Source organism: Archocentrus centrarchus, chromosome 12 (assembly GCF_007364275.1).
Source record: "Archocentrus centrarchus isolate MPI-CPG fArcCen1 chromosome 12, fArcCen1, whole genome shotgun sequence".
Classification (NCBI taxonomy): domain Eukaryota; kingdom Metazoa; phylum Chordata; class Actinopteri; order Cichliformes; family Cichlidae; genus Archocentrus; species Archocentrus centrarchus.
Window position 1 is genome coordinate 12,891,019 of NC_044357.1, and position 27,189 is coordinate 12,918,207.

At 37.3% G+C, this 27,189-nt stretch overlaps 1 protein-coding gene across 1 annotated transcript in view; it reads right to left on the reverse strand.

Annotated features, from left to right (window-relative positions):
• astn2 (astrotactin 2) overlaps positions 1 to 27,189 on the reverse strand; it is a 244,812-nt gene that overhangs the window by 197,785 nt on the left and 19,838 nt on the right. Inside the window, exon 2 of the mRNA XM_030742268.1 lies at positions 11,734 to 12,166. Coding sequence (XP_030598128.1) covers positions 11,734 to 12,166 — 433 coding nt within the window. The remainder of the gene's footprint in view (positions 1 to 11,733; positions 12,167 to 27,189) is intronic.

Genomic DNA, 27,189 nt, shown 5'->3' on the forward strand with positions numbered 1-27,189 from the left:
TGAGAAGAGAGTAAAAGGTTAGACAGAAACAAAGGAAAAGACAAAAGTGTCAGAGAAGACAAGGGATCCAGACATGAATGAAGAATAGCTAAAAGGGAGCCCGAGAAGGGCAGAATAGATATGGGTAGACAATGGTTGCCACTGGTGTTAAAGAAAAAAGAAATGAGGTGATGACTGGAATGAGATGCAGATAAGAGACTCAGTAGGAAGAGTGGGGGGGCTAAGCAGTAACAAAAAAGGGTGAAATCTTCATAGTCAAACGATGCTAAAACATTGATTTAAACTGTACATTGAAGCATGCTGTGACTGTTAGGGCTAGACAAGAGTCAACAACTGTTTGTTTTTTTGTTTTTTTAAATTCCTGACAGCTATTACATCTGCTGGACAACACGATTTTATTTCATGATTACTGTCTTTGGTAAAGCAAAGAATGGCTCAATTTGTGAGATGAATGAGACAAAATCCAGGGCTGACATTGCTTTGTTCAACTGTTAAGACAATATCAAATTCAAATATTTTTATGAAGGATTTGAACATCTGATGTCTCATGCGCTGTCATTCCTAACCACTGGAAAATATCTAATGCCCCATCGTTAGACACTTTCCCTTTCTGGTCTTTCCTTGTACTTGCATATTTTAAGGCCTCTGTTGCTTGCAGAGGCAAGAATAAAGTTCTATCTATAGCTTGGTTTTGCCACGGGCCAGAATAAAATATGAATGTGTCTCCCCGTGCTGCGCCAGCTGAATGTTGCAGGCTGAGCTCTGACCTCCAACTGCTCCAGACAGGCTAAAACTCCTGTCTGGTAATCACAAATAAGTCTACGTCAAGACATTTAAGAACAAGACCTGACATATAAGAATATTTTGGATGTCTTTTTCCGTGATGACACTGTGCAAGACTGTGATTAAAGACTGTGGGTAAATGTTTAATAAGTAACAATCCTGACAGAAAACACAGACTAAAACCTTTTTTTTTTGTGTGTGTGTGTGTGTGTGTGTATGTGTGTGAGTTCACAAGAAGCACAGGACACAACAATGACAAGTAGGATATTGCTTTTGATTAAAGTGATTTAGTCCTATATTAGTTAAGAATTCTTATTTATACCCTCCAACCTCTCTCAAAATACACCTCTCCATATGTTACAAGTGATATATCCCCCATTTTGGAAGGAATATCTTCTGACCACATTTAGCATTTGGATGTTCTCACAGTACACTCTCCTCAGGATGTGCTCACAACACAACCACTAAGGTTGTGTTGTGAGCACATCCTGAGGAGACTTAGAAATTGCAAAACTTAAACTAATAACTCCTACCTTACCAGTGATTTTAAAAATCCTCAGAAGCACCTCTGAGCAAAGAAAGGATTGACCTCAGTGAGGAGGTGTTGTTGACTCTATTGTTAGGTATGACACATTCTTTCAAAATTGGTTGGTTTAAAACAAAAGAAGGGAAGAAAGAAATCCACTCTACATTATGTTGTAATAGAATTCATATAGGTTGTGAAATCCATATGCTTAACCATTGGATTCAGCTTCTATTAAGAAATGTAATTGTGAATCCCAATTTATGTATGCCTACAAAAGTTCCTACCCTGTTCTAATTGATGTCTGGGATAAAACTGAATGGTTAGGGTGTGACCTCCTGTTAGCAGTAATGGGGTATACATGTATCAGTGAAACTGTGACTACTGTTATTGCTGTAGAGTCTGGCAGCCAGTCTAACATTAATGTAAAAATATATAATTTGATTGTAGGAATGTGGGAGAGGTCTAGGAAACCAAACATAGAGCTCTGTTGTATCTGGCTTTTGAAGACTGGAAAGATACAGTACCAGTCAAAAGTTTGGACACACTCACCCATTCATTTGAATGGATAAATGGGTGAGTGTGTCCAAACTTTTGACTGGTACTGTAGTTTTGTGTGTACATCATGAATCTAGCATACCTAACTGACTTACAGCGCAACATTAGAATGTAAAGACAAACTTTTACAGGGCTAACCCCACTTCCTGTGTAGAACTCTTATCTTATTTTTCAAATTTAGAAAATACTTATAGTAAACAAAACGTTTATAATATAATCATGAAGCCATTATCTTTGGGTATGTTCAATTGCCATACTGTTATTCTGTTTATGATTATTAATGACACAGTGATTGCACAGTCAGGCAGTGATGGCGTGTCTCCACAGTAAAATGTTGTTTAACTTCTGACAGTTTCCAAAGACAATGAATATTAGCAATTATTTCCAGATCTTGCCTGTGTGTTGCTCAGAAATTTCCAGCACATGTAGGAGCGGAAATGAAGCAGAAAAAAAACATTATGCAAATATAATTATGATAGGGTGCCAATTTATCACACACTCAGATAATTCATCACACCCAGAAACAATTCAGTTAATTTAATATGCTGCAAACAATAGTATTTTTTCCAGTAAGTGCATATTGACCAAAGGCAGGCTGAGGAGAACAGCTGCAGTTCTGGATTTGTCCCTGAACATGCCAAAATGGAAGCTGGGATAAGCTCCAGCTCCAACATCCCCTGTAACCCCCCCCAACCCTGAACTGTATAAGTGGAATAAAATGGCTGTATGGATAAGCCATAATGTAACACTTGTTTACTGTTTTAAATAGAAGCACATACAGAACATAGTCACACACATTACCAGTCAAAACATTTGACTGGTACTGTACTCATATACTCAAACCTGCAATGATTCACTCATCTGTGATTACACAGTGGCATAACCTGATCTCATGTGAAGTGATCAGTGTTCCTTGTTTTTAAGGTCTGAATTCCACTTCAAAAGATTTTTTTTTTTTTAAAGATTTCTTGCTGTTTATGACCTAAGTTATAATTACAGACATCATATGAATTATTTAATGCTCCAACTATGATATTTTAGTATCTGTTTTATTATTCTTTGGATTTTTCTTTCCTACTTCCTTCCCTATAATGTTAATGAACTGAGACTCTTGGAAACAGTGGCAGCATCGAAACATATTGATGGTTGTGGGTGACCAACCTTAACCACATTTCAAAAGAGCCACATAAAGATGGCTCATGAGATGGCATGCGATCGACCACCATGTATTGATCTAGTGCTTACAACCTCATTTCTGCTGGCATTTTTTTTTTCTGTGTGGCTCTGACAAAGGCTTCATGTTGGATCAGATTACTAAGGCTTCATTTCTCAAAGAGTTGCTATACATGGATTTACTGGTTGCTAGTTCCTAATTTTTTTTTTTTTTCTGCTCAAAATGATCTCATCAGCTGCTGCACTGTGCATGGAGGGATTTGCTCATCTTGTGCTCCTTTGAAACTTCCTTACTAAACAATGCACTAAAGATTGTAAGCGCTATGACTGATGAATCTGACACAGGCCTTTTTCACAGTGGAGTGGGCAAGAAAGACTAGAATTTTTTTTTTAATCTAGCCTAGAGCCTTATTGGATTTTTTGACATACACATTCTTAGAAAGTCTTTTAGCATACAATGTACATGCTTAATCTTGATCATACAGTGTTTTTTTTTTTTTTGTTTTTTTTTTTTTATAAAATTTTAAATATAATGTGTTTTATATTGTATGTTTACGCTTAATCACATTCATTTGACTAAATTCACATCATCAACAACACACAGCTTTACTGCTCTCTTTGGATGGAGGAAAGGAAAAATGTGAAGTCTTGTCATGATTCCCATCTATTTATCATGAGGAAGGATAGCAAGCCTGAATCAGTATTAATCAAAACATTACCCCAAGGTAGCTTGACTGTGCCAAGCTGGCATCCATTTCCCATTAATGATGTCACATTAGTGATCTGAAGCCCGACACTCAATTATTACTCTGAGTTCAATTAAGGCTCAGTAAACACTTAATAACTTTGGCAATGAATGTGGCATTGTTGATGACAATAATAACAATACTTTTCAATTTTTTTTTCTTTTTTGCTCCCACTTGGTTTCAAGGGAGTGACTGAAGCTCCCATAATGAAGGATTTTAAGAACACACAATTGAGACTGTATCTAAAACAAATCTAAAGCAAAGTTTTTGCCAGGCTTTCCTCAGTTATTACTGAAAAAAATAAATTAAAAAAAAGAACCTGATAACTGCATGATTCATCCCTGCCATGACCTTGCTTTCCCTGAGGACACTGAGAAAGTCTTGGATAAAAAAACAAAAAGGGATTATCATTACGTGGATAATATAGTAATTACTTGTTTTTGATATTTAGCCACAGCTCTATAATTTGCTAAATGTTTTCTGGTCTTGTGCTCTTGTTATAAATAGAAAGAAAGAACTGGGGAAAAAAAACACAAAAGTGCAGATTCTTTGCTCTTGAAGAAATGTGCTTTCATTCAGATTGGTGGTAGTTGCTCCACAGGGGGTAGGGAACTTAAAAATCCACTGTAGTAGCTAGGGATCTTCTGTCAAAATACATGTTTCTCTTTTGTCTATTTTTAAGCAAGATTTAGTCACATATTTAAAGTTGTAAAATCTAGTTATCTTTCCAAGGATTCTCAGTGGGTTAAATGTGTTGTCCAAGGCTTTATCAGTGTTTACAACATGAAATAAATACAAAATAATTGCATCCCACGGTCTTTGTGAACAACATAATTTCACTACAAGGAATAAAAAGTACAACAGCAAAGCCTACAGACTATTGAAACATAGCAGAATATTTAATTTACTGGAAATGTTGCCTTTTTTTTTGCTAATTAGTTAGAGCTTACTAGCAATTAGACATGAATTAGAACTTACTAGTGAGAGTATATATGAAGTCATAATCTTAACTGTTAAACTGTAACATTTGACAAAAACTAGTGATAGTGATATATCACTAAATACTAGTTTTTAATATATTACTAATATACATGTATATCCACTGTGAGAGGCAACCAGCTGTGATGACCCTTCAAGTCTCTTTTGTTGAGTCATGTGACTCATGGGTGGAACAGATTATTTCTAGCCAGTTGGTTGTCATCATGGGCCAATTGTGGCCCTGCGTATAGAAAGAGCTGACCTGGCTCTTCCATCTTCCATTCTCTTAAATATGTTTCATAGGTACCAATTTGCTCAGAGGGGAGCTGGTGAATAGCAGAGTTGGTATAAATGGGAACTGATGTATCCCTGGTGTACTGGTAAGTGCGTTTCATATATTTGTGTGTGTGTGTGTGTGTGTGTGTGTGTGTGTGTGTGTGTGTGTGTGTGTGTGTGTGTGTGTGTGTGTGTGTGTGTGTGTGTGTAAAGATGACTGCAAATTTTGACATTAGTTGGGAAGAGTCTTTAATGGACTCTGTTTTGTGGGGTATGAGTATGACCTAGTCTGTTTTGTTGGACCATGTGACTCATGGGTGGAGCAGATTTATTCTAGCCAGCTGGTTGCCATTAGAGGCTGACTGTGGCCCAGTGTATATGAAGAGCTGACCTGCATGTTTAGCCTTCTCCAACTCATGGACATTCTTGCCAGCATCATCCTTAGAGGATACAAGGTCTTCCATTTCAGATTGCAGCAGCTTGTTGTTTCTGCCATAGGGGGATTTAACTCCCGGGTTAAAGCCAGTGCTCAGGTCTCCTTCTCACGGGTTTCAGTTCTGTCACGTTTCTCTGTATAGTGGGGTCAGAGATGTTCTTCTCCTCTGCCAGCATCTGGTCAAACTTTTTCTGCTTCTTCTCGAGGTTGGAAGCAGTCTGTTGGAGATGGTCCTGGTCTACCTGCAGATCATCCAGCTTTTGCTGGAGATGTATCTTTGTTTTATCCAACTTTTCGTAAGTAGCACATTTCTCCTCCAGGTGCTGGTTGACTACCTCCAGGTACCTTTGAAGCCTCTTTTTTCCATCCTAAGTAGTATTCAGAGAGCCAGCATCCTGCTCCACCTTCCTCATTTCAGCAAGCTGAGTCTGCACTGTTAGAAGCTGCATTCTTCTTGGCTTCTTCTTCCTCCTCCAGCTGTTTTCTCAGGTTATTCTTCTCATTCTTGAGCTGACACAGCTGTGTGTTAAGCAATCATTTATCTCTTTTGTTGCAAGCTACAGCCACTAATAAAATGGAGGCTCATCCTTAGTTGTTGGTATTAAGTTGCAGGCAAGTTGGGAGGGAATTCTACACCTGTTGGTTGATGCTTTTGATGGTGTTGGCCTGGGGCCTATTAGTTAAGTGTTTTTAAATCCGGCATGTGCTTCGAGGTTCTGCGGAATGCTGCTGTGTGAGACAGCTGTTATTGGAATACTGCTATGAGGCAGTTGCTATTGAAATGCAGCTGTGTATGGCAGTTGTTACTGGCATGGTTACATGGTTGGCTCACTATGAAGTTGTTTTGGCCTGGTATTGATAGCAGGGTTGTATTTTTGTGATTACCTTTACCTGAAAGCATAAGCAACTTAGGCCACTTGTGGGCTGGTTGGTTTGTTGTTTTATTATTATTATTATTATTTTTTTTAATTAGGACTGAGGGAGCTAGTTACTTGGCAGTAGACAGTTAGCCCAAGAAAAAGGCAGCATTATTTTGCAGGCGGGGGTTCTGATGGGTATTTCAGTTTGGTGTTATTAAGTGGATAACTGTCTGGTTTCCCTCCCAACTGGTTTATGGAGCTGGGTGGTTAGGCCTTCTTTTAGGATGTGCCTGAAGGAATCTATATCTGTAGACAGGGCTTCCCCAACCACATTGTCTTCCAGGAGTTCAGTCATAGGTATTAATTCCTTACTCCAAATGCCATCCCCAAGGGTTTCTTGTATGGAATGCAGGCCATGATCAAAAGTTTGGGGCTGGATCCTGGAGGAGCCCCCATTTTCAGCTCCTCTACCAGAGGCTTGGGAATGTGAGGGTCCTGTGCAGGATGGTTCCTGTTCCTGCTCTTCTTCTTTCTTGGGTTTCTGCTGCCTGGGGTATTCAGTAAGCACCTGATAAGTTGTGGCGATCTTTCTGATGTACTCATGAATATTTAAAGCTATGCTTCATCCTGGATAGTGGTTCTGACAGTCACTGGTCCTCAGCTTCCTTCCTTCCGCTTAGTGTACAGTCTCAGGGTGCTGGATTTGGGGTGAAACCCTTCCTGCATGGTAAAGAGCTTTCTTGTCTTGATGTCAGTTCCTCCTTTAGACAGCTTATTATCCTAACAGCGTATCTGATGACCGGCAGGGTGTAGGTGTTGATTGCCTGGGTCTTGTCTTCTCATTCAGCTGACTCCTCAAGACTTGTCTTACTCTCTGCAGGTACTTTGTGATTGCAATTTTCCTAGTAGCCTCTTTGTGGTTCCTATTTGCCTGTGGGATTCCAAAGTAGTTGTATTTGTCTTCAGTGTCTGCAATGTTGCCATCTGGTAGTACAATCCCCTTAGTTCTGACTATCTTTCCTCTTTTTGGTACCATCCAACTACACTTCTCTAGTCCAAATGCCATTTCAATGTTTACATTGAAATGGCATTTCAATGTAAACTGATGTATCTATAGGTCCTATTGGTGTAAACACCAATAGGACCTATAGATCCTATTGGTGTGGATCAGTGAATTGATGTCTCATTAACTCCTGGCATACAGCTTCAAGCGGTTAGCCAAGGCTGTGAGTCTTTTCTTGGCAGTTTCTAAGGTCTCAGGTATGGACAGCTTGTTGTACTTCTTAGGCACCCCTCTCTTCATCACACCTTTCTGCATCTCTGAAAGGTGGTTAACTTCCTATCGTGCTGCCTGGGCCGCAAGGCTTTTTCTCCATGGAGGATGCTGCTCCTTGTGGCTGTTCATCTTATAGCCAAGCATCTCAAAGTTTACGGTTACTGTGGTATAAATCAGCTAGTTGGTTTCAGTGATGGTTGCAGTAGAAACTGTCCATAATACTGCATTCACATCTTCTAGTACACTTTCAAAAAGTACTTCATGTAATCTTTGTAATTGGCTATGGAGGGTTTCCAGCTTAGCCATGATCTTCTCTTTCAGGCCAGCTCTCAATTTCAACATAGTGGTTTTTGGTACCCAGTCTGTGTGGGGATGATGGCATTTCTCCCCTGACCTGATGTCTTGGCTCCCCCTTGCCATAGCATTTGTGTTGTATGTCATCAATCTATGTTGCGATAGCAACTACTCCTTGTGGACATTGGAACACTGAGCTCCTTGTTGTTTCGATGTTAGGGGGTTGCATGCATAGTAGCATTCCAACAGTTCCCTATTGTCATCCTTTGTCCACTTACACTGTAGCCTTGCTCCTGTAACCTGACACGGACCTTGTTAATCTGAGTTGGCATTACTTCAGTTATATATCTCTCCCTCATGTTCCAAGGTACGCTTGGATAACATGGGGGGCCTAACCTGGGAATCTCTATTATTGTTCCAAAGATGGTAGTGTCTGAGATAAACCATATGCAACAGCAAATACAAAATAATGTAATGTTAATCGACAATCTAGTTAGCAAGTCACAAATGTGTTGATGTAGACAAAAGTGATCCATGCATCAGCTGTATGTATGAGTGATGTGCTAATAACTCATATTCCAATTAAAAAAAGATATTTTTAATGGATTGAATATTTTAATGGTTCTGTTCAAGGACTCACAACATTCTATGTTTAGGGAAAGATTCAGATTTGATGTAATGCAGAAAAACATATAGCTACTTAAAACATGATTGCTTTAAAGCACAATATAATTATGAATGTAAATCATTATCCTTCATATGGCAAATATCCTACATCTTATGTCAATTCAGATGCAATTTATATATGCAATGCTTCATTGATTGTAACAGAGAGTGATGAATATAATCACTATATATTGTAACTTATGAATATAAAAGCAATGTTTATTTATTCTAGATTTCAGTTAACTTCTATCCATAGATATTATTATAAGCTTTTCTATAAAGACAGAAGTTGATTTTGTCCTTTTAGTTAATGCAGTCAGTCAGAGGATATTGTGACCTTGAATGCCGCTTGTATAAATAAGCAAGAAACGCTACTATTAGCGGCAGGGAAAAACAAGCATTACTGTTCATGGATGAACCAGGAAGATGAATAAATTCTGCTGCTCACCTCTACTCAGAACTGGGTGTTAGATAGGACTAACAAGAGTCATTTTAAATGGAAATTGGATGGATTTGCTTGTTATTAATGTGAGGACCAGTGGCCCCATCCAAGATGCCCTTAGGACTATGTTGGCAGAGCAATGGTGTGATTTCCTAGGTCAGTCTCTGAATATCTGAAGTAGTTAGTCTACTCTTTGGATGTGGAATGTGTTTGGCTTTGGGAATATGATATTCAGAGAACAATGCTTTTGTGATTTTAATCTCAGTATGTCTGCAATATCATAGACATATTAAATGTTAATGCATGAGTCAACACAACAAGTCGGACTACTAAAAAGACAAAAAACCCAAAACAACAACAAAAAAACCTAGGCCTACAGTAGGCTAATAAGTAAATAGAAGTAAAATTCAGTGGAAAAAAATGACACTAAATTTTAATTAATCCGATTAATCAGCCAAGACCCAATAAACAATGCCAGCCACAAAGAACTTTAGTATGCTTTTATGGTTGACAGCAATGAACCGTAGTACAATCACATAACCTTTTGTCCTCTAGACAGACACATTGAGCCTGTGGCCTGAGGCCATTTTATCCCAAAGGGAGGTAGATGTTGACCATCCAAAACAAAGCATTAGCAGCATTAGCAATTTATCACCTTTCACCATTAGCTCTTTTTCCTGTCACTGTGTCTCCACTAAACAAGAATAACAATGCCCATCAAGTCAGTTGTTTCTGAGAGAATATCTCAGCATAAATCAATGTCTATAGAAGATTTATAACAAGTCCAAGTTTTATTTTTCAAGTGTTAAACAAGTCAGTATGCATCACATACTAAATTATGGCAATATGAAAATTAAAATATAAATCATAAAACTGTATAGTGAGTTAGAAAAGTACTGCATTTTTATTCTATCAAGTTATTCATTGTTTGTATATTGACATGTATTTTATGTACGTATTTTTTCTCTTTTCTCTATGTTATTTATATTTTTGCATGATTTAAAAAATTACAAAATCAAAGCTATGTTATTAGTGAGGTTGGGTATTTAGACAGCATTTCAGCAAATCTGAATTCAGTTTGAATCACATACTGTATTTCATCCATTTGTCTTAATATGCAAAATTCTGTAATTAAAACAATAAAGAACATATAGAACACAAAAACAATCATGACAAAAACTGAAAGTGATGCAAAGAAAGAAGGTGTAAAAATATGTATATGATACAGAAACAATACTTGTAATTGACTATGTTTATATTTTATTTTAACGATTCGATAACACGCATTATGAAAGACCTAATTCACAAATTATAATTGTGATAACTGCTTTGAAAAGTTTGCCATAATAACGCAGAGACAGCTGCAGGTTATGGCTGTTTTCATGAGACTATATATATGGACTCTCAAAAGCGAGAGAGAGAAAAAGATGACTTGCCAGCCCAGTACACTAAAAATGTCAAGGGTTAATAAATACAGGTAGGTTGTAATTTAAATGGAAGAGAAAAAAATTAATTGGTCACTTTTTTTGGATGATTCATATCTTTACATTTCTGCAGCTGAAATGTTAATAGATCATGAGTCTGTACCTATAGTTCATCTAAGGAATTCAAAGAACTAGAGAGTGAGATACAAATTAAACTGATCCTTGAATGTGAATATGAATTTGTTTTTCATGTCTGAAAGTACTATATGCTTGAGTTTTAAAGTCACTCTGAGCTTAGGTCAGTGTCAGAGGCTGTGTGTCAAGTATCAACTTAAGTTTTGTTCCCAAATTTGGACATAATGATACTTTATCATGTTATTCATTTTTATAACTACTGAAACAACATCAACCAATAGGTTTTCTATAGATTTTCCATATGTACTTTTTAAAACATAGACCATCATTGCATATTGTACATTTGATTCTACAACTAATTATTACAATCCAACAGAGAAGCACCCAAGGTTTGAGAGGATACTGTAAACACTACGTATAAACTCTATACGTAGCTTCAAATTATGATGTTTGCAGTGGTATTTTAAAATTCTTACTGCATACAAAAAGTTTTATTGCTGCGGGCAACATATTTCTCTTGCTTAAAGTGGAGACCCATGACCCTTTTTACCACAGGTCAACGGGCCAACTTCTGACACAATTGACTAGACAACTGGCCTCTGTCACTTGACCTTCACACATTATATTAAATGGCAGTGTATTAGATTTGAACTTGACTCACACAGTAAGTGGATACGACAGGCAAAGAAGGAGCAGTGTACAGTATATATAAAAATGTGGGTTCTTTGCTTTGTAGGAATATTTTATAGTCATTATTGTTGCACATTAGATGATGGCTGGAATGATACAAAACTACTTTTTTTTTTTTTTTTGGACAAATTATGCGCAGTACATGCTGTGCAATCAAGAACATGGGTGGGCTGACCTTAGTCAAGTGAAATATCCATGCTGAGTAATCTAAGCACCTGGCACAGAGAGACTCCATGGATGTACAAAACATGCTCATAAAAGCATCACAACTACCACTGAGCACAACACATTTCCTATGACACCTGACATTTCTTTTTTTGGCATGCTGCTCACAGCTGCATGATAGAAAGAAAACCAACATCATGCAGTTAATATGACAGTGATCCCATAATAAATCTCAATTTTATGCATGCAGTGTTCATATTTCCATAATTAGATTTCCAAGGTAAATGTTTTTCAGACAACCAGCCTACCTCGTTTGTCAAAATTATGCTTAATATCATCTTCCTTGCACATCATATCTGGATGTCCTTGGATGCCAACGTTAACTCCATAGTCATCTAGGACTTTTCCATCACTAAGCTTGTTGTGGATCTGGTTGGGTGTGGAGTTAAGTGAGTGTCCACCTCCGTCCACCTCATCATCGCAGTCGTAGTCATCAAGAATTGGGGTCTCACGAATAGGCATTCCAATGACAGAACTGCCATGCTGGTGTGTGCTTCGAGAACCTCGGTAGCTGTCACGGCCCTGTGGTCCAAGGAGAACAGAGGGAATGTAGTGGATCTCGTGTGTGGCCTCCGTACTGGCACTCTTTTGGGGGATACGGCGACGCTTGCACCATCGATGGCGGGTATACAGCACAAGGGTGAAGAGGAGAATTAAGAGGAGGAGAGCTATGAGGCCTCCCTGAATAGAAGTAAAAACAAACAAGAAAAAGTCAATGTCAGGAAAGTACACAAGGAAAACAACATTACAGCATTACAGACAATAAAATAGAGACCTTTACATCTTACACAATTAAAATCACTGCCTCAGTGCCAGTTATATTAGGCTGAATGCCAATTAGCACAATTTGCCACTAATAAAGGAGGTCTAGCAATCACACTTTGACATGAGAGTTCTCAAAGCAACATGAGGCTAACAGCGTTCTGAAAATACCATATTTTTATGCCAGTCTTTAAAAATAATGACAGTCTCACATCATGAAGAAAAGGCCATTGCTAGTTTGACATAATCAACAAGTATATGCCACGTTTTCGCACATTTAATATGTATATTAAATGTGTTATTATGAATGGTTATTATGAGTGGCAACTTAGTTCCAAGTGTCTATGTTCCATCTTCAGTCTCTATGAGACAACATAACTTGAGGAGGGGCAAACGTATTTTAAATATGAAAGATGACTAGAACACAGCATACTCCTGCAGAAATGATGACATTAGCAAGTCAATAAAAAATAGGAAGGCTGCAGATACATATAACACAATGTGATCTGCACACAGAATATGGAAAACTGATCTGAACATGTACAGCAGATAGAGAACACGATTAAAACAAACATCAAAAACTACCACAGACCCAACTCAGCAGTTCTCAACAATCATCTCTATCACATGAGCTGCAAATCAAGATGCACAAATGATTTGCATTATATGGTGCAAGTGTTCTTGTTGTTGTTTCCACTCTTTATGTGAAGCCTCACAAACAAAGACAGAGAGCAGCTCAGCATAAATAATTTTTTTGTAGCAGCGCTGCATCTGAACTCCTCCTTTCAAATGAGCACACACACCAATACACAAAGGTTATTAGCCTGTTTTGCCCTCTCTTTCTTCCCTAAGCCCTTACTATAGCCCTGTAAATTCACCAAGGAGCATCACATTTCTCTATGGTTCATTCAATATCTAACCACAGAAACATCAAACACCCTGCCATACGCAGTTGTTGGATGATAAAGTAAATCCATATGCACAGACAGAATGGTTGAAAGTATGGGAGGGCATGACTTATTCTTTGATTTTTCACACTGGCATCCAATAGGTGAGACGTAATATTGAATTCTACAAGACATAGTTACCTAAGGGTGATAAATTTGTAATGTCAGACAGAAAACACAGTGTCAGCACTTTTCCAAGTACATAAATAACAATGTGGCTATATTTACAAAATTACATGGGCATATGCACATATACATGCACAAATAAGAACACAGCAAACCGTATGCACATGCACACATACACAAAAATACACCACAACAGAATAATAAATAAAAACCACAAGGGTTCATTCATCACAACATTTAAAATTCCATCTTTATGACTGAAAACAAACCCTTTTCAAATTAGAACTCATGCACTGCTGAGTGTCCATAAATCAAATATGCTGAGCGGTAAGGCAACAGAGAGGACTAGTATCATAGACATGCTTGTCCATTAATCTCCAAAAGGATGGCAGCTTTGCAGAAATGTATTCCCAAACACCCCTTAGTATTTTCTTCTATAACAGTTCTGTCTAAGTAAAGGCAATAAAACAAGAAAAAAAATCATTTTATGGCTTATATTTAATTTTAGGAACGGAGTAATAATAGTGTGACATTGAATGGTTTGGTAGCATGACAAGAAAATGATTGTCAAAATTAAAATAAATATGGATAAAAAGGTGCCTGAAACAAAAGAAATGTTTCACTTTCTTTCATTTACCTCAAAATCCATGGAACACTTAAATTATTAATTGTCACTTTTCATAAAAATATAATTACACATTTTACATTGGCACCATGCACTAGAACATATTTTGACATGTATACCCATAATTATCCTACTTATAAAAATAATTTGCATTTGAGAATGGAGTGGCATGCAATTACTTTAACAGAAGAGCAAGCAGAGTCGACATACCTGTAACTATCAAATTGTGGAAACACCTCACTACAAATAAAAGTGTATATATTTTTTCAGAAAAAAAAAAATTAAAATCCTCTGCCCACGTGTTACCTTACTGCTGCAGATGTTTAACCTTGAACTCATATAGATTGGGTAGTTAAATCTACAGAAATGCTGTGGTATATTTTTTATTGTGTGGCTACCATTTGAGGAAAGCATAGCTCTGAAAAACAGGAAAACAGACAATAGGCCTTAATTTAGATTTTACAAAAAGCTTATCAAGATATATTTTTATAATAACAAAGAAAAAAATACAGCTGGAATAAAAGGCTTGAGCACTGTGTGAAATAATAGACCTCTGTCAATATTTACAGAAGGATTAAAACATTACTGATACATTTGATGGATGTATGTAGAAAAACATCTAGTTAAACTTAGCACATCCAGTCAACCAAGTGATATGTGCTAATCTGAAAATATCTAGCAGAGCCTGCACCCATTGAACTTGACTTTTTTTTGTCAAGCATGCCATGGCGAGAGCTGATGTCTCCTCTCATCATCTGAGCCATCTCTGTGAAAGTTGTCCTTGATAAAGTGCTAAAGGAGTTATTAAACGTTGATTCAGACTACACTCTAACTCCTAAGTAACACACATGTAGGCTGACATGATTAGCAAGAGAAAACCTTTCTGCCGAGATGATACAGTAAATCACATGTAATTTGTTCATTTGCTTGCTAATGCTAGCATTGTTTCTATGCACATCTGCACATGTGTATGCTAATAAAGATCTTTAGTGATCTCAGAGCAGTGAAAGCTAAGCCAGGGTCAGGTTACCTAGCACATTTGTCTGCCCAAATTTCCTGTATAAAAAGCACAGGTTTACCCATAATGTGCATATGCAAACAGTCAAAAACTGCTGCTCCAATCTTTGTTAACAGAATATGGGCACACCCATTAAAAGGACAGAAACTATGGATTCCAATGGTTTATAGACCAGTTCTTCTCTGAGATGGAAGGAGAGAAATTGATTTCACTTTGGTATGTTTTAATTGATGCCTATTTTTAGATTTCACTGGGCAAGTACTGCTTAACTTCATGTTGGAATGCAACTGAAATTACAGTAAAGGCTCTCTGAAAAGTTGCATTAGTGAACTTGCCATTCAAATGCTTTTTCCTCTACCTATTTTTCCTTTCTCTCAAATTTCCCTCATCATCTCACAGCAATTTTCTCTGCACTTCCCACTGTTCTCACTTTTTTCTCTCTTGCTTGATTACTATATGTCTCTCCGTTTCTATTCCCCCTCATGTTTGATCACATTTTTTCTCTACTCTTCACTACAACAGCCATATAAATTCATAGTGGCAGATGTAGCCATGAGGGAAAATGGGTTTTGTGTTCATCTTCAAACCCTACAAATCCCTGCTGCTTTAGTCCTAAATGACTTTACAGGAAGGAGAGTGTCTGGAAACACCATAATTCCACTCTTTTCTGAAGGTTTACTGCAGTCCATGATTATTTTCCTTACTTTGCATTTCTTTTTCCTATTGCTACTAAATTACTTTTTGCATTATTCTTTTTACCTTTTACCTTTATCTCTGCAACATATTCCTTTAGCTTATTATTCTTTTGCTCTTGTTGCATTTTTTGCCTTTCATTCCCTAACCTCCCATCTCCTCTATACTTGCTACTAGAACATGTTCCCGCCTTCCTTTCATGTTCCTCTGCCAAGCTTGATTACCACCATTACATTCCTTCTCATTTACACCTTACTCTCTTTCTTCAGAATATAGCTACAGACACCACCACTGAATTATTAAGTCATTTTACAAACTTTTTTTTTTTTTTTTTACTAGAGAATCTAACAAATTTATCGTGACTAAACTATTTACTTAAAATTAAACAATCACAAGGACAGTTTTTGTGTGTGGGGGGACTTTTTATTTTAAGATGCAGAGGGGGTTGTTAATCAGTTTCAGCTGCTTTGGTGTTAAAGAAATTAACAACAGGTGCACTTGAGGGCCAACAATAAGACAATTTTTTCCCCTCCTCATCTTTTCTGTTTTACACTAGTTTACATTTGGCTAGGGTCAGTGTCACTACTGGTTGCATAAGGTGATATCTGGACCCTACAGAGGTTGCACAGGTAGTCCAATTCCTCCAGGATGGCACATCAATAGGTGGACACTGTTCCCATGGAGGCTTCTTCCACACTTTGTGAGAATCTTTTGAAATACTTTGTTGATAAAATCTCCTCTTTATGGTGTCCACACTCACAGGCTGTTTAAGATCAAGGCCCAGCTCCTAAATGCTGTGCTGTTTTTCAGCAGTTTGAGCCAGATATGTTTTTGCAGTTTTAAAGGAAGTAGTCCATCATTTAAGACCTTCTAATTCCCTTCAAGATATCCTCCCCTCTTGTCCTTTTCAAGGAAACTCTTCACATTATTTGGCCTAGTATTTTGCTTGTATTGAATGCTTCTTTGTCATCAGGCTGTGTGTGTACCAGCTGCCTTCAAACATGCGGTTGTGCAGCCTAATATTAAAGAGAAAACTCTTGATTTAAATGTTCTTTCTAATTACAGGCCAATTTCTAAACTACCTTTTATGTCCAAAATTTTGGAAAAGGTTGTTTTTAATCAACTTTAAACTCTTCACAAACTCATGGTGTTTGTGAAGAGTTTCAGTCTGGTTTTAGATCCCACCACAGCACTGAGACAGAACCTTTAAGAGTTTATAATGATCTTTGAACTACTGACTCAGGTTGTTCTGCTGTTTTGGTTCTTTTAGACTTAACTGCTGCATTTGATACAGTTGATCACACCATTCTTTTGTCAGGACTTGACTATGTTGTTGGTCTTAAAGGTACATTTTGGTTGAAGTCATATTTGTCAGGTAGGTCTTTTTCTGTAGCCCTGGGGTAACACTCCTCTTCCTCAGCTTCTATTTGTTGTGGTGTACCTCAGGGGTCCATTTTGGGTCCTATTTTATTTTCATTATATATGCTGCCATTGGGATTGATTTTTAGGAAGTACAATATCCCCTTTCACTGTTATGCTGATGACATCCAAATTTATTTACCTATTAAATTGGATGCTTCTGTCCTGCTGCAGCCTCTGTTTAACTGTCTACATGATGTCAAAGACTGGTTAACACAGAATTTTCTTACTTTAAATGAAAACAAAACCAAAACTATTGTATTTGGAAGTTGTATCGCTTTGGATAAGTTAACTGATACCCTTGGCCCTCTTGCTTCTCATTGTTCCCCAACTGTCAGAAATCTCAGTGTTTTTTGACAGTTCCTTTAAATTTGCGAAGCAAGTGAACACAGTTGTGAAGACCACTTTTTATCAGCTACATCTAATCGCCAAAGCAAAAGCCTATCTTCCCTCAAAAGACCTGAGAAAACATAATCATGCTTTCATCACCTGTTGATTGGGCTACTGCATTCGGGTCTTGAACAGTCATCTCTCTATCATTTGCAGATAGTCCAAAATGCTGCTGCACGCCTTTTAACAGGTACTAGAACGCATGATCACATCACTCCAGTTTTAGAAGGTTTATATTGGCTCTTCATCCGATTTCGTACTGATTTTAGGATTCTTTCACTTACTTTTGAAGTTTTAAATGGAAACTATTTAGTCAAGCTGCTCAACTTATATAACCCCAAAAGAGCACTGAGATCATCTAGCCAGACAATCTTAGTGGAGTCAAGGTCTCAATTTAAGCATAGAGGGGATCGAACTTTCACAGTCATAACCTCTAGGCTCCGGAATAATCTGCCACTTGATATTCATACTGCAGAGGCTACAGTCTATTTCCATTTAAATCCCATCTTAAAACTCACCTTTTTACCTTGGCTTTTCATGCAAGTTCAGTTTGAGTCCCATCAGGTTTTACGTTGTGCTGTCATATTTATTGTATTGTATTTATTGTATTTCTTTGTTTTATATTTACTGTATTTATTTTATTGATCTATGGATATATCTTTCTTTCATCAACCTTCTTGTTTTTAAATGTGCTATAGAAATAAAATTGACATTTTCAGATTGACAAATACTGAAGCGCTTATATAAATGGGGCATGTTGTATAAAGCACTTTAAGTTCTGAAGTACAGTAGAAAAGTACTACACACAAACAAGTCCATTTGTTTAAGCTTTTCCTGTGGCATCTAATACAATTTAGTCCCCATAGACTTTTCAGATATCTGAGAAAATTCATATTTATGTATTGGAAAACTGAAAATGTTAGTAACACACCCTTTTGTGTGACCTGATAGAGGTCACTTGATTTTACTTTGAAATGTAGTCATTGGTCATAAAACATGCCTGTAAAAAAGGCCTATAAGGTCATTTTTTAAAGGAGGACAGGTGTAATTGTTGATTTTTTTTTTTTTGTCATCAATAGCTTTTTAAATAACACAAATACATGTTATTTTCTTGTTATAAATTGTCCAGTATAAAAACAGTATAACTAAAAAAATGTGTAAATTCAATTTATAATCATGCATGTTGACTGAACATCCATATTGAAGGTACATTAGAAAAAATGGCTGTGTCTTGTAGATCAAACTTAACACAGAAAGCAGTTCATATAGTTCAGTATTATAATAAACGTACACAAAGCACAATAGAGACAGTTTACATGGGTGCATGAATATGATGACACCATGGATATTTGGATATTTGACTACTTTGAGTAGAAGATAGTCAAAAGGTTAAGATTCCCAAAGCAAGAACTCATTAGCTTTTAATATCACTCTTGATTGAAGTGAATGTGCATTAAATATATTCACTCACTGACTAATTGCAGACAGCAGAGCTAATGAAACGAACAGCAACATACCCAGTCGGGGATTTGTTATGCTTTAAAATAAACCCTACAATGCTGTTATAAAATTATTTTTGTTTAATGTGAGCTGTCAATCTTAGGAGTGATGAGAGAAAGAGATTATGTGCTGTTATAATATGGCTAAGAAATAAAACTATTAGCATAAGCTACTTCCATTGTAATTTCCTGTTCAGCATTCAAATTATATTTTCGTAAATGATAAATGGAGTATTTTTACTTTTATTACCTGAGAAATATTGACATTAAAGAGAATGAGTTAAAATGGCTATTTCACATGTTGTACTACTGTATGATCTTGTAAAAAATCTTTGTACAAGAGCCTGCTTTTTTGATCAGCTGGGTTTCCTTGCAAAATAAATTGTCACCATTTACTCTAGATTTTTTCATTCAATTTTTATGTTCACATTTGCTCTCAAGCATGCATAGCAATACCAAAGTATGTAGCAACATTCTTAGATTGTGTAGGCTTTTCACTGTTAGATTCTTTCTGTTGTTCTATCTAATCGCTGTAAAATTCATGTGACTCTCATTCTGATGGCTTTGCTTCTGTTGAGGACCAAAATAGCACTGTCACCATGGATATCTCAGATGTGGCACTTCTCTTTGGCCCATTCATAGGAAAAAGTAATCTGCAATACCGGATGTCTAACCAGATGCTTTACCTCATTCCATATTAAATAAAAAAAGTGAAAGATTAAAGAAGGATTAACTCTAAATACCTTATCTTTGTAAAAAGAAATATCTAATAACTGCATATATAGTTAGTTTTGATCCATCCACCATCTCTATCTCCCTCTCTCTCACTTGATCCATTCTCCACGCTTGGTTCAATAGCTCCTACAGAGACTTAAATTTTGACTTTTATGTGTACTTGACAACTATAACTCCCTAATGATCCTAATAAGCTTCTTTATGCAGTGAAACAACACGATGCAGAGCCAACACATGCAACACATGCTCTGTGGTTTAGCCACCATCTGTGCATAGGAGAGGCAGTGGCTCACTGAACGCCAGTAATCAGCCACCTCCTGCTCCAAAGGAAGGGTGGACTACAACAACCTTTAGTGCATGCAAGAGTAAATTATACTGAAATAATCAGAAGTTGAACTGATGTCAGTCAAACAATTTATCAATTTAAAGATTAAAACAAACAGCAGACATGTATGCATTACCTCACAAATGACATAGCAAGAAAGACAAATTACTCAAGCTATCACAGCCAGCCAGTACACAAATGCAGGTAATACTTGTAGTATATTTGGGCTGGCTTTGTGTTCATACCATTGTCTTTCAGGGAAAGTCTTTCAGGGAAGAACATAATTTCCCTTTCACTTCATTTTTTTCTGTCACCATCTTCTCTTTTTCAACCTCCTCCCTGCACAATATTTGTGCCTACTATCCCTCTCCCCCAGCAGGAAGTTAAAATGACATGTGCCCTAGCATCTGCTCTCTATTCTCTATGTCCAAGTAGAAGATGCATTGTGAATGACAGGGCTTGGCTCTCTGATTAATGTAATTATTTACCTTGGAGATCACAGGCTTGTCTATTACCTGGCTTCATGAAGAAATACTATTCTTGCATATCTAGCAAAGCATAGCAGGCTTCTTAATGTTTGCCTGTTTTTAAACACAGGAGAATAGATTATATGGTACATATCTCCATCTATGGCATTATAATGTATGTAACAGCTGCTTGTCTCATTCATTTATTAATTTATTTATTTATTCATTCACTTACTAGGTCAGGGTGAATTCTGATGTTCAACAGTACAAACATAAAGAACCAGGGTCATTTGGCATTAAGATTGTGTGCTGTCATATACTTGTGCAGTTGTTGAGAAATATGAACTGAAAATTATGTAAAGGTATGTGTTTTAACTAGACTGGAAACGTAAATGTTTTTTGATGGAAGTGAAAAATAATTTCCAGTCCAGTCTTCAGCTCTAGCTATGTAAATCACCAGAGAAATTACAGTGACCAAAAGTCCCTACCTAATCATGAAATCTGATTACACTGTGATTGAAAACTGAATTAAAATAATCTACAGCTTAACTGGAAAGCACCAGGTCGACCTTTCCATTTTGTCCTTCTCTCCATGGAAACTAATACATGTCACCATCATTTTCTCCCCACCCCCTTCTACATTGTCTTAGATTCTATCCCTTCATTACAACGCCTCTCTGTCTTCACCTTTAACATGCCACAGGGCTCTATCACACAGAGGGAAAAGACTGGATGGTAGATAATGCTACGCTGAGTCTTAGCTTTGTGAATTATAAAAGTGAATTAGGGTTGATTTGTGCTCCTCCTACCCACCCAGCAACTTTCACCTTTTCTTCCTTTAGCACCCTACACCCATAACTTGCTCTCTCAGCCAGATGTACAATATCTTCAGTATTTTACTTAATTATAAGTTTTGCATCAACAGCACATAGCAGTTCTGTAGGGGAGTATTTAAACAAGATTGTTTTAGTTTTCTTTGCTGTTGTCTTTGTCTTCCATTTTGCCACTCTGTTTGCTCTTTAGTGGAGAACAAACCTATATTCTGTCACCTATATCCTGTATGAATCATGGGTTTGGATGTTCGGCATTCTGAACCTTCATCTTTAGCACTTTGGCCACAGCCATGTTGCTTTTTGAAACCAGAAGTTACCTTATATGGACAAAAGGGTGGAGTACAAATGTATCAACTTACGCTAGCTAGCTAGTTTGGTTAGCAAGCTGCATAAAAAAACAGGTGCAACACAGAGGTACATATATCAGTTAATTAGTGGTAACTATTCGACTAAAAGAAATACTAGAATTTAAAAGTACACAATACGGGGATGCTCTGTACCACACAGCAAGTCACAATATTAGTCATATAACTGATTAAAAATGCCCTCAAAGCTTATAACATCACACCACTTTAAAGAAGTTCAGTTCAGTGACTCAAAGTAGTGGATAAGGCAGTAGACTTGATACCTGTCAATCAACAGCCCTAACATACTCATCAGGGTGGATGGATGAGTGATAACAAAATTCACCCCACTCAGAATTGTAATGAACAGGGAAACTATCTATAGAGGTGAAACAATTTTTCTTTATACCAGGCTATAAATATCGTTTTTAATGCTATAAAGTTGGAATTTCTAATGTTTCTAACATTTCTAACATTGGAAGTCTATGGAGACAGACTCCCTTTTGGCACCAGCCTCAAGTGACACCTATAGGAGCTGCAGTTTTTGTTACCTCTATGTTGGTTTCATTCTTCAGCTCGGTAGGTGTATCTCATCGCGCCTCATTGGTATGTATCAAGGATTTTCAATTCTTTCTTTTAATTCTTTCTTTGTCTCTCTCTTTCTTGGATGGCCTTTGGCTGAAGTAGTTTTGTGCATTATAAAACAAGCAAAGCAAATCAGACTATATGGAATCGCTTCAATTACAATTCAAAAGAACTGGAAAAAATGTTGGAAAAGCAACTAAAAAAAAGTGGAAAAACAAACAAACAACAACAACAACAACAAATAACCAATGACTGAACATTCTATCCATGAGATCATCCCATGAGTTCATCACAAAAGAAAAAAAAAAAACTGAAACATTTTGCATTGTAAAATTACACATAAAAATCTCTTTGCATTTAGATAAAGGCTAATATTTCACTATCACTGTCATGTACCCTGGGTCTATTTCTCTGTATAATAGCATCCCATGATGCTCACTGTTTGCATGGTAACCAAATATAATTGCCTGATGACCATGCACTGCTGCTTGTTCATTACTGCGGGAAATTAGTACTTCTGAAAAAAAAAAAAACACACACAGAAATACTATATTATGGCTCTTTGAAGAAAAAAAAATTGTGATTAGAAAGGTATTGCCAATTTTTGCAGTGCTGTTACATGGGCTCTGGCTCGCTAAAGCTGTTGATAGTAGTGAGAGGGTCTGAACAATGAGACTCTTGGGGTGGCTAAAGTGTCAGAGAATGGATTTTTGCTTTTGTAAAGATACAAGCGTCACAGCATGGACAATGGTGCATATTTGTAAAGAGCAGCATGGGGGAAAATAATGGTGGATACATTTTGTTTTTTTTCTTGGAGGGCCATCATTTTTCCAAGGCTTACTAGGATTATTTTGTTTTTGCTGTGATATTAGCCACAACTGTGTGGTATTTAACAAAATAAAACACAAGGCTAAATCTGAAAACTAAATGACTTTGCTTCCTACTAGAGAAAGACATATTCGTGCCTTGAAAGCTGGCAAGCGCAATGGAGCTATGTGTGATTATAGATGCTTTTATATGTTAGGGTGCTTGTGCCCGTTTACTTGTATCAGAGGCAGCTGGGGCCTCAGCCCTTGTTATATCCCCTGTCGTTTCGCTTGAAGTGAGGCCTTTATTTGTATCTGCAGCTGTCGGCCAAGTGTTACCACAACAGCTTGCGCGAGTAGACCTGTCAGCGAGCGCCAGCAGCTGAAGGGGAAGGTAGTCTTTGTCCATTTGTGCCAGATGCAATCAAAAACTCACTTTCACCCTGGGCCCTGCTTTGCTGGTCTCTTCCCTTGCGCCACATATCACAGCAATGTCTCTTCAGTTCAGTGGCAGTTCTATAAAGCACATTTCAAGTTCTGTAAAGAGCACATTTTGACACATGCTTACACATACTATAGAGCCGGGGTTAAAATATAAGACTCAGCTCGTCTTTAAATTTGGCTTAGAAGGAAGGGGAAAATACAAATGCACTATCCAGCAGAGAATATATCTAATGATTGAGAGTGCCTATGGAATGCTAATAGATGGCAGGGGTTTTAATATCACTTCCAAATCTAATTCAAATAGCACAGATGTTTCAAATTGGTGCTTGAGTCATTAATGGCTTCTAGCAAAACACATCTGCTATCATTAGCACTAAGGGGAGGAAAACAAGTAGCTCAAATATACATTAAGGGGAAATTTTCCAGATACAGTACTTTGAGGGGCCATTAAAAGAACGGTGAGAATTGGGATTAATCAATAATGAGATACCGAAAGAGGAGATGAGAAAAATGTGTCTGGCACCCAACAGTACATCTCTTTAAAGAGATGCATCAATACATAAAGACACACTTCAACCAAAGAAACCTTTTTACTAGCAGTAAAAAGGTTTCTTGCTTCAGGTTTGCTGAATTTTAGGTAGAAGAGCAGATCTGGGACTAATTAGAAGGTCAGTGATTTTGATTCCTAACTCCTCCAAAGAGCCCAAAAGGCAAGACAGTGAACTCATAAAACCTCTCAACCTCTGTGGCTTGTAGGATAAAATGCTTTCAAAGTTATAGTTATAGAAAGAGAGCTGAGTTTAAAATTAGTGGATGTTGTCACTGCAGCAAATATATTGCTAAAGAGCCTATTTTACTAATTTTTCTCTGCAATGCTCTGCAATTTACAAATTCTAAGACCTGAACTTTACATCTACTCACAACAAATGTTGCAAACAAAAGTTCATGTAAATCATTTTATACATTTCCATGAAATTGTCATTGTCAGTGTACAGCCCCTCTCCACATATAAGTAAGCAATTGCACATTTCTCCACACTATGCCTCTCAAATTACACCATGAACGTATCTCTAAATGCATACATGCAGCCATATAAAAGCACATGCATGGATAAGGTTATTCAATAAGCTTCTCTCTTCCACATCACACTTTTTTCTTTTGTCCCCCAAAACTCTAAGCCTCAATCAGTTACTGTTACCCAGGCAACAGACGGAGATGGATGAAGGTAACTGGATAGTGAGAAGAAAAATGGAAAAATCAAAGATATGGAGATGCAGCCACTTGAGTTTTGTCCCTCCAAAGGTAAACTATAAATAGTGTCTTCCCTCTTTCACTTGCACTACAACTGGGAATGCTAGGAAAATTAATTTGCTTTGGTCACAACACTTGCCCAGCCAAACAAGTGCTCTGTTGCAAAGGTTTGTGTTTTAAAGCTACACTTGCCATATCTGTGTGTGTTTGTATGTGTGTGGAAAGAGGGGATAGCCAATTATTGTCCATTAGGTCCACACGTTTTTGGACAATGCAACGTTATTTGTCATTTTTTTCCCCTGTAAACCACCACAGTGGATTTTTATACTTATTTTTTTATTTTTATGTCTAGTCGCTAATTTTCACAGGCTCAAAATTAATTGGACATTAATTGTCCAGATGACGCCTCGTCCTTCATTATTTCATGAAAAATGAACCCAATAAAAGATCTGGAGTCCAAGTGTTGAACTTGCATTTGCTTCACTAGAGCTCTCAGTCTAAGCTCCAAAGAGTGAAGGAGGCCACCATTAGGCTGAAATGGCAAAAAATTTAGGAGTGGCCAAATTAACAATGTGGTATAATGCATGAAATAATGCACTGATCAGCTAAGCAACACCAAAATGTCTAGAAAACTACAGAACACAACTGAAGTGGTTGATCACAGTATGCTTTCCTTGGTTAAGAAAAACCCTTCACAACATCTAGCCACACCAAGAACATTCTTAAGGAGGTAGGTTGTAACATCTGGGTTGTGTTCGGTGGTGAAGAGGAGGCGGCGGGCGTGCTTATCTGGCAGCAAAAAACGCACAATCACACTGGCATTGGGAATTTCAGTGTTGCCCTTTTAATAAACGCAATCTTCACAACCTTATGAAGCCCGGTTGAACGGCTGCTACATAAACACACATGAAAACGAGCAGTGTTCATACAACCTATGACGGTACAAAAAATAAAGGAAAAGGAAAGGGTCCGCCTCAAGCCAAAATGTCCGTCTGCAAAACACATCTCCCGCGCTCTCTACTGAGGAGCGGTGGGCGCACACTGGTGACATCATCAACACGAAAAGACCAGACTGTCGTAAAGAGACATCACAATTACGACTGTTACAAGGTGTATATCCTAGTTTGTTTTTAATTTTATATTTATTTATTTACCTAGAATAATACAAAGGGGTGTTCTTCAGCACAGTAACTTTATTTTATCCATATGCACACATAGAACAATTTACATCTTTGAACATACAATAAAACCTCCCACATACAGTCATATACTGTAAAGCTTGCTAAGACTAATGCACTAAAAAAATCTACAGCTTTTAATAAGTGAATTTAATAAAAATACAATCCAAATAAAGAAGGCCCTGAGTTGGAGTCTCTGTGGTAGTCTTTCCACTATTCCAAATATATACTGTACCGTAAGTGTGAAAGTGTACAGATATGTTTGTTTGTCTAGCTGTGTCAGCTCTGTCAAAGAACAAGACAGGTTGCTCTCCCCGCAACCCAAGTTGCTTAGAAAATGGATTGATTGGTGGATGAAACGCAACCATTCAAATTCTAAAAGGGGTAAATAATCCTGAATAATCATGCAGAAAGGTACAGGCTTGTATTATGCGTATTAATAACTATGCATATTAAAGCATGCTCTTACAGTTCAATTGCATAAAATATTAGCCTGCAAACAAAGCTTTCAAACACACCAAAGAAATTCACCTCACACAAATAACCATACCTTTTCAGTGGCTGTCATTTGAGCACAGATGAATATCTAACGAACACACGTGCACTTTCAATGAGTCAATTCCACTTATGCAAAACTGCTAAATGTAATTGCCTATGATATTCACTTGCAGAGTCACAGTGCCAACAGGCTAGGAGCTTTGACCATGAAAGTTTAATATGCCTCCAGCCAAGAAAGTAAGAGCAGCCGATCAGACCAGTAGATACTATCTAAAGGCCATTGTATGACATATGGCAAGAGTGTAAGAGTGTTTGTACTAATACTGGGCAATTTTTGAAACCACAGAGATTGGAAACTGTGTGTTAATCTTACAATTAACACAATGTATAAGTGCCTCTCACATGCTCACATTTTTTAAAGCATAAAATAAACAGTCATTCTATGCAAATACAATACTTTCTAATAGGGTAGAATATTTTATATCTACTGGGAGTCTTCCAAGTGTTAAAGGAGGTACAAGAGTTTAATGAACAAACTCAGAAGTCACCCAAAATAACTATAACATTTATTGGCTGTAGGTGGTGTAAGCTGCTATAACTTACACCACGTACAGGGTGGCTTAAGAAATGGCTGAAGATCTGCCCATATGGACTCTATACATGTGAGTAAGAAACTATGACATTCTCAGCTTCTAAAAGCCAGATGGCTATGAATCAGTGTGCACTGGGTTATTGCCAAAGCATATGCAAATAACCGCT